The 12,746-nt window shown below is 38.4% G+C and overlaps 1 protein-coding gene across 1 annotated transcript in view; it reads left to right on the top strand.

The window, feature by feature from the left end:
- The first annotated feature begins 3,680 nt into the window (after nucleotides 1–3,680).
- The window catches only part of cnn1b (calponin 1, basic, smooth muscle, b), a 17,006-nt gene continuing 7,940 nt past the window's right edge, over nucleotides 3,681–12,746 (top strand). Inside the window, exon 1 of the mRNA XM_034710945.1 lies at nucleotides 3,681–4,059. Within this exon, the coding sequence (XP_034566836.1) occupies nucleotides 4,000–4,059 (60 nt within the window). The 5' untranslated portion in view covers nucleotides 3,681–3,999. The remainder of the gene's footprint in view (nucleotides 4,060–12,746) is intronic.

Below are 12,746 nucleotides of genomic sequence, written 5' to 3'. Positions count from 1 at the left end.
AGCCAATCGCAGCAGGTGCCATATTGGAAACGCTGAAGACAACCAAACTTTGTCCGAGCTAGTGTGAAATATAAATGTGGGCCTTTAGCCATTTCGCTAACATCTACAGGGTGCCTGTCTGTCAATCAAGTCAGCCATGTCCTTATGTGGGAAAAACTTGTAGGTTTGATGTCTTCGAAAATACTGAGTTATGAAACATTTCAAACCCTGTACAGTGTGTGCCGATAGATAAATTAGCTATTCAGACCTAAACAGTTTTTTGAACCAGGCTGTAAACATGTTTATTTTTGCTGCAAAGATCGTCTTTTTCGAATGGGTGTGTATGTGGTTTCCGGTGTTTCTGCAGCCAGCCTAAAGTCGACACTCGGTGAACTGCAGTTTTTAACACTTCCGCATGGGCTTCATATTTTAAGACCCGAGGTTGCCGTTTGGTTTAGACTCACACCAACTGTTTAGGTCTATACACCATTTGTCACTTGTGCCATTGTTGTGCGCTAAGCCAAGGAAGTGTCCGTTAAATTATGACTGGTCAGACCCATACTGTGTTGTAAAAGTTTAAAGCAGCAAGTTGAGCTATTCTTGAACAGGGCTTTCTGATAATTATGATACTTTATTATCAGCCAGATTTCTGTTAATGCTACCTAAGACTCTAGTCTATAATGTCATGTTATCATTTTTACAATTCAGGGCAAAATTTCATGAGCTTTTGATGAGGAATCTTGTCAGCTTCCAACCACAAGAGAATTTAGGACACAATAAATGTACCCAGAAGTAGCCTGTTAGCGTACAAATGGCACATGAACTTGGAGCCGGTGTGAACAGCATAGCCCATTGCGCAGTAAATATTTGACTGCAGTCTGTTAATTTTAGAGTGAGGGATTCCTCTTTCAGAAGACATTACATCTCCTTCCTTCTCCCAGTCGCCTGCAGCCCTTCTCGCATCATGCCCAAATAAAGTGTCCAAATTCCATGTGTCTCCGTGAAATGTTTATAAGACCCACGCCTTGTGTGTGTGTGTGTGTGTGTGTGTGTGTGTGTGTGTGTGTGTGTGTGTGTGTGTGTGTGTGTATGTGTGTGAGAGAGAGAATGAGTAAGTGCATGTGTATACAATGAGCATATGTCTGTACTTGTGCCAATATTTGAGTTAAAATTTGGAGAAATTCATAAGCTGTTTATATTAATCTGCTGTGTTTTTATTACACTTAAAGTCTTAGATAAAAAAAAAGATTTAACTAAATTTCAAGAGCATGGAGTGAGACATAACCAGATAATGAAGTCTCATGATATATCTGTATTAATGTTTTATTGTTTGATTTTGTTTATTGGCTGATTATTGGACTAATGAGCTCACCTGGAACACGGTCATAAGGATGTCATGGCTGAACATTGCACTTGTGCAGCACAGAAATATAAGAACAGGAACTTATGAATTTTTATAATTCTTGCGTTTTTCAATTTCAATGTATTTCAAAAAGTGTCAAATTAATAAAGTATATGAAGATAGATATTACTCTATGTAGATATTTCTCTTGATTGTACTTGCAGATTGAATTATGTATTTTCAGTGCTAACAGCTGACTCTTGACCTGCTTGAAGTGCATGCATTTCAACAATCAATCAATCAATCAATCAATCAATCAATCAATCAATCAATCAATCAATCAATCAATCAATCAATCAATCAATCAATCAATCTTTATTTGTATAGCGCCAAATCCCAACAAATGTTATCTCAAGACGCTTTTACAAACATAGCAGGCCTAGACTGTACTCTATGATGATTAATGAACAAAGACCCGACATCAAGACTCAGTCTTATCTCATCTTCATCCACCATGAGTAAAGCTCTACAGTATTTAGCCAGTTACAGCAGCAAGGAAAAACTTCCTTTTAACAGGCAGAGACCTCGAACAGAACCAGACTCGTGTTAGACAGCCATCTGCCTCCTCCAAGTTGGGGTTGGAAAGAGGGATAGAGGTGATTAAGAGAGAAAGAGAGAGATGATAGTGATGAGACAGATAGTAGTAGTTGTTGCCACTGGTAGTCGCGGTCTGGTACGCACACACACACACACACACACACACACACACACACACACACACACACACACACACACACACACACACACACACACACACACACACACACACACACACACACAAAGAAGAGGCAGAGGGTCAGTCGTGTGTCCGGGGAGGTGCCTGCTCTGTCCCCCTCTGACTGTTGCTGCACAAGCCCCATGAATTTACTGCATTCCTTTCTATGTCATTCCCCTGCCTTGGGGAAAAGTGAAGTAACATACTGGAGTAAAACAGGAAAATCACCTCATTTCCACAGGGATGTCAAGTGCTTGACAGTAGCTTGTCAAATATGTCAAATCTGATGCATCAGCTAACACAGCAGGGTATAGGCTAAACTGAATATTGGTTCAGATTTTCTGAGAGCAAAGAATGCAATCACATTCAATGAATAATTTGGGGGTTTAAAGAAAGATAATTTTCAATGGGTTTGTTTTCTTTTTCCTGTAACTTGAAGAAAAAATTTGATTTCACAGATAACATAAACAATTTAAAACTCTTGATTATCTGGATAACTTCCACAGCTAAGTACAGCACTTGGATTTTGCAAGCAATACAGAGCTTCCTATTCATTTTAGGTGTTCAAATTTGTGAGGTTATCATTATGGTCTCCAAAGGACAAAGCCTAATAATGTGGTGATACATTAGGTTTTCCTTTAAGTCTTCAAGAAGGAAATAATTCTGAATCATTAAAAATATCGTACAGTTTTGGTTTGGACATGTTTTGGACATGGGCTAAATGTCTCTTAATATAATAATAATAATAATAATAATAATAATAATAATAATAATAATAATAATAATAATGAACTGTTATTATCATAATTATTATTATTATCATTATTATCATTATTTTATTTTCAAATATCTGTTTATTTGAATTTCTACAAATTATATGCTGAAGATCAATGAAAAACAATTAAGGCAAGTGATGTTTATCTTGTATAAGACAACAAAAAAGATAAATAAGTGGATGAATGAAAAAAATTCAATATTACATTCAAATAAAAAATAAGGAAGAAAAAAATATAATAGTGTAAATACAATAAAATGAATAGGTATCAATATTAAAAATAATAAAAATAATTACTAATAAACAAAGAGAAAAAATAAAAATAGTAAACACCAGATGTGATATATTATTATTATTATTATTATTATTATTATTATTATTATTATTAGTGTTATTATAAATAATGGCGATAATGATTTTTAATTGATTGATATTGTTATTATTACAGTTATTTTTATTATGATTATTATTATTATTATGATTCTTCTTCTTCTTCTTCTTCTTCTTCTTCTTCTTCTTCTTCTTCTTCTTCTTCTTCTTATTATTATTATTATTATTATTATTAGTAGTAGTAGTAGTAGTGGTAGCAGTAGTAGTAGTAGTAATAATATTATTATACTAAAAGTATTAATAATTGCATCTTTTTTCAACAATACTCTTCATCACAGTTGGTGTGCAAATGTAAAATAGTAACAACTGACTAGAATCTCTGTTTCAATGTCATGATTGATTATCTGAATTCAGCTTAACATTACAATGACATAACTTGAGAAAAAAACCCTGACTTGCCTGAATGTGGAAAAAGTGACACTGATCAAATCTAATACCCGAGCGATGACATCACTCCTCTCGACGAAGAGACTGCGTCCTGATTGGACAGCGGTACCGACCAATCAGAGGGCACACACATGGGAAGCGTTTAAAAAAGAATCAGAAAAGTGTCGGAGGGTCGTCGGAAAGCCTCACTACCAGGTCCGAGCACGACTGCGGCTGAGTTGAAAAAAAGAAAACTGAAGGAACTGCTAGGAACTATTCTCGTGCTTCCCCTGCCTCGACCTGAGAGCTGTAATCTCCTTCTCCATTTTTAAAGCCCTCCTCAGCTCCACTGTAAATTGACTGAACAGCAGGATGTCAACGCATTTCAGGAGCGGCCCGGCTTTCGGTCTATCTGCCGAGGTCAAATGTAAGGTATGATTACATTCCACTTGCATTAATCTGGAAGTGAGACCTGAGACGTTGTACCTGCAGTATTGATTCCTTTGGTGAGGTCAAGGGTCAAAGTAGTTTGAATGTTAACCTCTATGATGTTAACATGTGTTGTAAACACACCCACGTGACCCTCTTTGTGAATATTTTAACTACGTCATAGCACATAAAAATATAATCCTTATAACAGAATGCTTTGCAGTGAGAGTCATAGACAAATGGTTGGTGAAATGATACAGCTATTTCCTTATATGGATGAAGTATGGGCTCTTGCTGAAATGAACTTGGTCAGGCTAGTTGCCTACCTGATTAACAGGTTGCCTCCAGCATCTTCATTAAATGTAATAGAAAGGATAAACCAACATCTGACTTTTACCTACTCATATTTTCTTGGTTTTAAACATATACTTTGATGTGTTCAGGTACCTTCAGTTAATGTGAGCTGAGATTGTTTGCTTGAGAGACAGCTATGTTGATATCCTCCTGACTCCTAATAATAAACTGAGAAAATGTTTAAAATGAAATCTTTGAATTTGTACAAATAATTTTGACACAGAATTCCAGAAAAATTAGGATTCTAGAGTTTGACTTGTGTTGCATATGCTTTAGTTGACTTCTTTGCTGATTTATTGGGATAAAAAAACTAAATAGTTCAGCGTCAAACATGCTGTACTGAATGGTACACAATTAAACACAGTATCAAATATACTGTATCCAAAGCAATCCTTTTTGTAAATGTGCATTCAACATTTTTGCACACATGCACCTTAAAATCTTCTAAAATATTCCTTTTTTTTACAATGAAATAAATACCTTGTTACATTCTATAAGTAATGTGAAGTATTATCATCCGTGTGAGCCAAATAAGTATTGTGTTTCAATTTAATATTAATGATAATTTTGGACATATTGACATATAACTGCATTCAATGTTGCTGCTGCTCAAATTGGCATTGAATTACTTTGCATATTGTTGTCGGTTTATTCTATTGTCTTAAATATTCTGATATATTATTTTGATTTGTTCATATGTATAAGAATCATCTGTATTTCACTGTAAAGTAATATAATACAATATTCTTGAGAAACTTTGAATAATATAAGAGAAACTGGAAAAGCATCAAACAAGTGTTAGAGTAACTTTTCACTGCAGAGTTCTGCACCCAGCGCAAGATTGTTCCAGTCATTTAAGTCGTCGGCATCCGGATAGCAATTGTTGTTACAGTGATTGTCAAAAGACCAGTCGTCCACACTTTTTTCCCCCTTTTCTGCGTCTCTGTCGTGACAGTAGTGACTGTGTGCAGTGGGATGAGTCAGAGCTGCTGACAGTCAGAAAGGTCAGGCTGTGATTGTTCCCAGATTATCATCATCATCATCATCATTTTCATCATGGTTCTGGAGGGATGTTGCTGCTTCTCTGAATAGCACCATCTCTCATCAGAGCTTTGAACTCACACTTAGGTGCAGTGCATTCTATAACACACACATTCCTTTAGCAGTCAGCAGGGGCTTAGGCACAGTAAGGTTGAAGTTATGGGGGATAGTCAGGATGTTATTTTTTCTGCCATCTATGTATCATTTTCTTGTTGATTTATGTATACAAAGCAAGTAGAAAAATACAGTATATTTCCTGTAGAGTTGAAACAATATTTTTTATTTGAGCCGTAGGGCTTCATGGTTAAATTCCAGCAGCACAGAGACTGACAGGTACATGAACATTGTCTGATGGCCTTTTAAGGAGTGACCAGGCTCTGACTTGGAACTTGAGAAAGTGTCCCTACTCTAAACAGTTTACCTCAGAGTCACAGATGACAAAACAGAGTTCTGAGAGAACACAGGTGGGGAGGAGATGGATGGTGCAGACAAAGCCATGACAGCAGCTCACACAGTAGATGCATGTCACCCTCTGTGCAAAGAAATAATGTTGCTTTATTTGTGTAAGTAGGAATTTCCACCATCATTTATTGAAAGCAAGGTCTGCACTGCTAGTTTGTTTTTTGAGTATGGACTACAAAGTTCAAATGCTGTTTTGTTGCATATGGAACCAATGTGGACTACAGATGAATTCTTCTTGGCTTACGAAGAAGAGTAAAAACATACACAAATAATGTCTGCAGACACTGCAGGCAGCCTTGTCAGTGTAGCTGCTGTTGAACAATGTTAGAACTTCCCCATATGTCAATTTCGGATTCTACATTCTGCATTCTGGTATTAGGGTTATCTTATCTTATCTCATCTTAATCCACCATGAGCATTGCACCTCACAGTATTTAGCAAGTTGCAGCGGCAAGGAAAAAACGTCCTTTTAACATGCAAAAACCTCTAGCAGAGCCAGACTCATGTTAGACAGCCATCTGCCTTGACAGAGTTGGGGTTGGAAAGAGAGATAGAGGAATATTGCTTCTACAATAATTATCAGTCATGTTCTGAAATTCATAGCATAACCCAATTCATTAAAAATCCATCTAAAGCATGCTACTGGATAAAATAACAATTGATATTGTAATTTGCATGGAATAATGGAGGTGATTATTCAATTGTTGGTTTTTATTAAATGCAAAAAAAATCAACAACAAGATGTTAGCATTATATGTCAGCCATCTGCCAATCTGCACTCTCATTATCGGAATTCCCAGTTGGATGTGAATTCTGGATAGGTTGTGGACTGTCACGTCGAGTGATGACAGTGTATTACACCATGGCACATGGTACATGACATTGCTACTGTAACACTGTGTCACCTCCCTCAGGGGAAATTTTGCTGACTATTACCTGATGTGTTAACTGTCTTAGATACATCAGCTCACACCTGAACCTGTGAATGATTTATAATGACTGGCCCCAGCAGGAAAAAGTCTGGACAGTCAGGGTTAGGTCTAACAGGGTAACTGCAGAAGAGATTAACAAGCCAAACGTGGAGCATGCTAGGCCACCGTTTTGTGAAACCTGTGCCAAAAAGGTCCCTTTGAAGCGAGTAAACGCATCGAATTCGAGGTCTCAGCTAGCAAGTTACCATTAAGCTCACAGCTTGGAGTCGGTAAAGCCTTTTCCTAAGTGAAAGTCTGATGGCCCAGCCCTCTCCTGCAGCAACTGAAAGGGTCTCCACAATCCAAGTCCAGTAAAAGATATAATCCAAACACATTCTACCCATAAAGACCGACACATTACTTCAAATCTACAAAGGTTGTCTGCTTTTGCTGTTGTCTAAGATGCATCATGTAAGAGCAAGGTTTGGATCCTTCATCTTTCGCAGGTAAACAACCTCAGCGTAAATGTCAGATTCCAGCTCTTTCAGCTCCCAAGTAGCTCTTTTTTGAACGTGAATGACATACTGCCCACTTCAGTGTAGATCCAGTAGGGTGCCACAGTGCAAAGTCCCTGCAGTAAAACCCAAGCGGCAATATCCGGTCTCAAACGATGAAGCCAATGCGGAAGTGATATAAACTGCAATACTTCGAAAATCCGCTTGAGGCTGGCTGCAGAAACACCGGAAACCACATAGATATGAATGGGAAAAAGACGATCTTTGCAGCATTAATAAACATGTTTACAGCCTGGTTCAAAAAACGGCTTGGCCCTACAACGCTAATCTCTCTAATGGCACACACTGTACGGGGGGTGAATTTTTTTCTAACATGACGGTTAAGAAGATATTAAGATTATGAGTTTTGCCCAAATAAGGACATGACTGACGTGACTCCCGGTCGGGAACACACAGCCATTGGCTAAGAGACTCACACTACGTCACACTCTGCCTAGTTGAGTTCCGCATTACCAATATGGCTGCTGCCGTCGATTTGCTTCAAAACAGCTCTCAGGAACAGATGGGTGACGTCACGGATACTACGTCCATATTTTTTACAGTCTATGGTAAAACCATGTAATGTGAAAATGACAACTAAAGGACACTGAATTTAATGGAAGTTTTCATATTAATGTCCACGATGATAGACGATGATCCTTTAGGATTAATGAATCTGTGTCCAGCTCTGTATTTATTTTTATTTTTTTATAAAACTTTAATTAGTCCAAAAATTATTCCTGTATAATACCATTTTAAAACAAGTTTACTAAATAAAAAAGGGGATGGGAAAATAATACCGCATACAGTGGTATTGAGCCACCCTTAATCACCACAGGGAGTATTCCTATATTTCGACAGCCCTAGGGTTTACTGGACATAAGTGGGACTATTCCCTCTTAGTGATGTGTTCCCGTACATGTGTTAGTAATGTTTTAAAGGTGACATATTACGCTCTTTTTCATCAAAATATATTGGTCTAAGAGGTCCCCAAAACATGTCTTTAAAGTTTATGCTCAAAAAAACACTTTGAAATCAGACTTTGGCATGCCTGAAAAACCCTCTTTTTCAGCCCTGCTCAGAACAGGCTGTTTTCTCTCTGACCACGCCCCCTCAGGAAGTGAATGTGGCCTCGGCTCTCCAGCACGTTGATCTAATGTTTACATGTTGGCTGAATATACACGGCTGCTCACAGACCCGCGTTACTTCAACCCTCTGAATTTGATCCAGAATCTGATCCTGACAGAGAGGCGCCTGCAACAGGACCTTTCTGAACGATTGGTCACAGATTTTGTGTTTCTTGTTGTTTTATTTGTCAGTATGTTGACGTGTGTCTTGGTACACAGCTACGAACATGTAGCTATGTGGCTATGCTAACTAGCGCTAGCACTTTTCCATGAAAAATAAAAATCATCCACTACATCTTCAAATCTGCAGACGTGGGGAGTAAAGCCGACCTTTGTGTTTATTAAGACAGCCTATACCTAGCATGCCTCCCTCCAAAGCTCCTTGTTAGCACACGTGTGCAGGTAATGAAAAACGGAGGAGTTGAGTTGTATTTTATACAGTCTATGGGCTGAACAAGCTCCAAGCTCTGACTTCCGTTACAGACCGGATGTCGTTGTGACGTATGAAAAACACGGAAAACTGAAACAGCTCATTTCAGCACACATTTAGAGAAAGGTGGAGAAATCAGAACAGGGGCAGAATGGATTTTTTTCATTTTCGGGGGGTTTGTAGACATGCCAGGGAAACATTTCAGGTAGAGAACCATTAAAAAGTCGATTTTGCATGATATGTCACCTTTTTAAATGAAAACAATCCTGATTTATTTTAAGTGTCCGACCTGCGATCACAATAAATATCTGGCATGAAAACATTTCATTAAAGCAATTTTTGCTGTGCCAGGCAAATAAAATAAAAATATCTAAATTATCGAACTTGTCGCCACTAGTCTTGTTCTTTTCATGGGTCACAAAGAGGCATCGGTATTTATTTCACTTTGTTTTATTACTCGCTAAAAACTCGTCACAGGAGCTTTAAACAAAAAAACACAAGTCTAGACTGAAGTTTTGTCAATTTACCTTTAATTCAGACTCATTATTTCAAACCTCCACAGCTATCCATTTGACAACATTTGATTGCCAGAGTTTTAGAACAGATTTGTTACCAAGCTGACACTATTTAACCTTCAATCTTCATGAAAAATCCCCACCTCCTTCAGAAACTCAGTATATGACCAACTTAGACTGTGATCTGAGCACTGTGATGAGAAAAACAACATAACTCTTAACCGCTGAGTCCTACTACCCTGATTGGAAGCAGGACCTATCGATCTTGACCTGTCTTTATCAGACGTAGTATTTTGTCTGAATTGTCTACTCTCTGTAAAAGGGCAGATTCTGGAAAACCAGAGGGAGAGAGGCAAAGAGAGTAAGTTGGAAATATGAGCTAGACCAATGGGTGAGGGGGAGCAGGAAAGACAGAGGGAGGAGTGTCTTTGAGAGCTGTTTCTCCCAAGTTTGGTGTGATGGACTGGGAGCTACGCTATCCCTGCTGCTTTGAAATACGTGTTTGTATTGGCCGCTGATCCCAGACTGTGAAGACTTATCTGCAGAACATTCAGGAAAAGGGTGTGTGTGTGTGTGTGTGTGTGTGTGTGTGTGTGTGTGTGTGTGTGTGTGTGTGTGTGTGTGTGTGTGTGTGTGTGTGTGTGTGTGTGTGTGTGTGTGTGTGTGTGTGTGTGTGTGTGTGTGTGTGTGTGTGCAGAGGAGGGGGAGCAGCCTTAAACCCCATGCCGGAATCCAAAGTATTAGGGGCAATGTGTTTGTGCCAATAAGGAAATACATGAAGAAAAGAGAGAGGCCAAGTGCATTTCTACATGCAGGAATGTCCATAGACTTTTTTTTCTTTCAAATTTCAATTGTTCTTCCTGTTCTTTTTATAACCCTCATCTAAATTCTTTTTTTATTACAAGGGAAGACTTTCTAAGACCGAACGGTTATGAAAAAATAACCGGTGAATTTAGAGTTATAGTTGTAAGTGATGACCTTAGCTTGGGCACGACACAATCATTGAATCAAAATGAATTAGAGACATGTGTGCATGATCTTTATATACCAGTTATTTTTTACCTTACATCATCTACTGCTATTATACTAGCTCCATTAGTAGCTGTTTTACCGGTCAGACCCTAATGGTTTTTAAAATTCCATGTGATGTGTGATTCATCCCTAATTTCTTAGAAAAATTCCATGATAATAACCACAGGCAAAAATACATATGATTTTATTTGGTATGCTTTCAGTAATTTGATTTCAGTGAACATCTTTCTACTGTTACCAGTGGTTTCTTTTTGTCTTTGCAGGTTGGGTACATTTGTTTAATGTGCAAAACAAATATGGACTGGTGCTCTATTATTACAACTTAAAAATATATTTACTTTGGTTAAATTAGGCTTTTAAGCTAATACTTCCCTGGTATTTGTGCCAATTAACACTTAACATAAACAGAAATCATTTACAGATCATGTGGAATTACCATAGACTGTAAAAAATATGGACATAGTATCCGTGGCGTCACCCATCTGTTTCTGAACGCTGTTTTGAAGCCAATCGGCAGCGGCAGCCATATTGCTTCTGTCAAGCCAGTGTGACGTAAAGAGGCGGGCTATGAGCCTCCTAGCCAACAGCTGCAGTGTTCCTGCAGGCAGCTGTGCCTCTCATTGGAAGACTAGTAATCTCAATATCTTCGAAATTGCCAAATTAGAAAAAAATTCACCCCCCTCACAGTGAGAGGACATCGAGAAATTAGCTATTTAGACTACACTCATCTTTTGTACCAGGCTGTAAACATGTTTATTTCTGCTGCAAAGATCATCTTTTTCCCATTCATGTGTATGTGACTTCTGGTATTTCCGGAGCCAGCCTCAAGCGGATCCTCGATGAACTGCAGCTTTCAACACTTCCGCATAGACTCATATTTTTAGACCGGAGGTTGCCGCTTGGGAATTACCCATAAAATGGAGTATTAAAGCTGCAGTGAGGAGTTTTTAGCTGGTTACGAAACATTTGTATTGATGCCTGGTTGAAAAGAGGGTTTAGGCCTGAGTAGCTAATTTCTCTGTCGGCACACACTGTACTGGGGGTGAATTTTTTCATAACTGTATTTCCAAAGATATTAAACTTACGAGTTTTGCCCAAATAAGAACATGGCTGACTTGATTGAAAGGCAGGCACCCTGTAGATGTAGGCTAAAGGCCTGCCTCTTCACCTCACACTAGCTCGGACAATGTTTGGTTGTGTTCAGCATTTCCAATATGGCACCCACCTGACTTTTGGCTTCAAAACAGCACTCAGGAACAGTTGGGTGATGTCAGGAATACTACGTTTATTATTTTATACAGTCTATGGTATTTATGTATCTTTGTGACCAACAATAGCAAACGAGACCATAAGTCTGAACATTCACAATATCTGTATCTTTATTGTCTGAACCTGCTGTTGGTGGTCATTGTCAGACAAAATGATAAACTATAGAATAATATGTTTTTGGTTAAAGGTACACCACTTCACATGTACAGGACAAAATCCACTAAGACTGTTTTGTCCACAGGAGCGCGAAAAATGGTGGGAAAGGAAGTTTTTTACAGTAGCTGTAACATTTATATGAAATTAATTTGATTTCAATAATCAGGGATGGGACTTATACATCAGCTAGGGGTGGTTGTTTCTCAATCAGAAGGTTCAGGATTTGATCTCAAGTTTTTGGGCAAGTTGCCTAACCCCAAACTGACCCTGGTGGCGGTGCCTGTGCTGTATGAATAGGATCAGTTAAAACTGATGGGCACTTTGCATAGCAGCCTCTGCCATCAGTGAATGAATGTGGTGTGAATCAGTGGCAGAGACAGACCTTTTTGACTAGGGTGACCAAACCAGAGCACTGACTTTTGCAGGGTTGAATAAAGTGTCTTTGAACAGCATTTTTACCCCATATTTTACCCATACTCCATACTTAAACTGACCCCAACTTGATTGAAGCAGATGGCTGTCTAACATGAGTCTGGTTCTGCTAGAGGTTTCTGGCCTGTTAAAAGGACGTTTTTCCTTGCCGCTGTAACTAGCTAAATACTGCTAGGTGCAATGCTCTTGGTGGATTAAGATGAGCAAAGAAAGAGTCCTGTCAGTAAGAGGGGACTGGATCCTATCCTGATGTGGGGTCTTTGTTAATAATTTAACATAAAGTATGGACTAGACCTGCTATGTTTGTAAAAGCATCTGAAGATATCGTTTGTTGTGATTGGGCGTTATACAGATATTGATTGATTGATGTAAGATTTCAAAAGAAGTCCACAAAAAAAGTTATATTT

This window comes from Notolabrus celidotus, chromosome 20 (genome assembly GCF_009762535.1).
Source record: "Notolabrus celidotus isolate fNotCel1 chromosome 20, fNotCel1.pri, whole genome shotgun sequence".
NCBI lineage: Eukaryota > Metazoa > Chordata > Actinopteri > Labriformes > Labridae > Notolabrus > Notolabrus celidotus.
The sequence above is the reverse complement of the archived record's forward strand: the minus strand, read 5'-3'. Positions and strand labels throughout refer to the sequence as shown.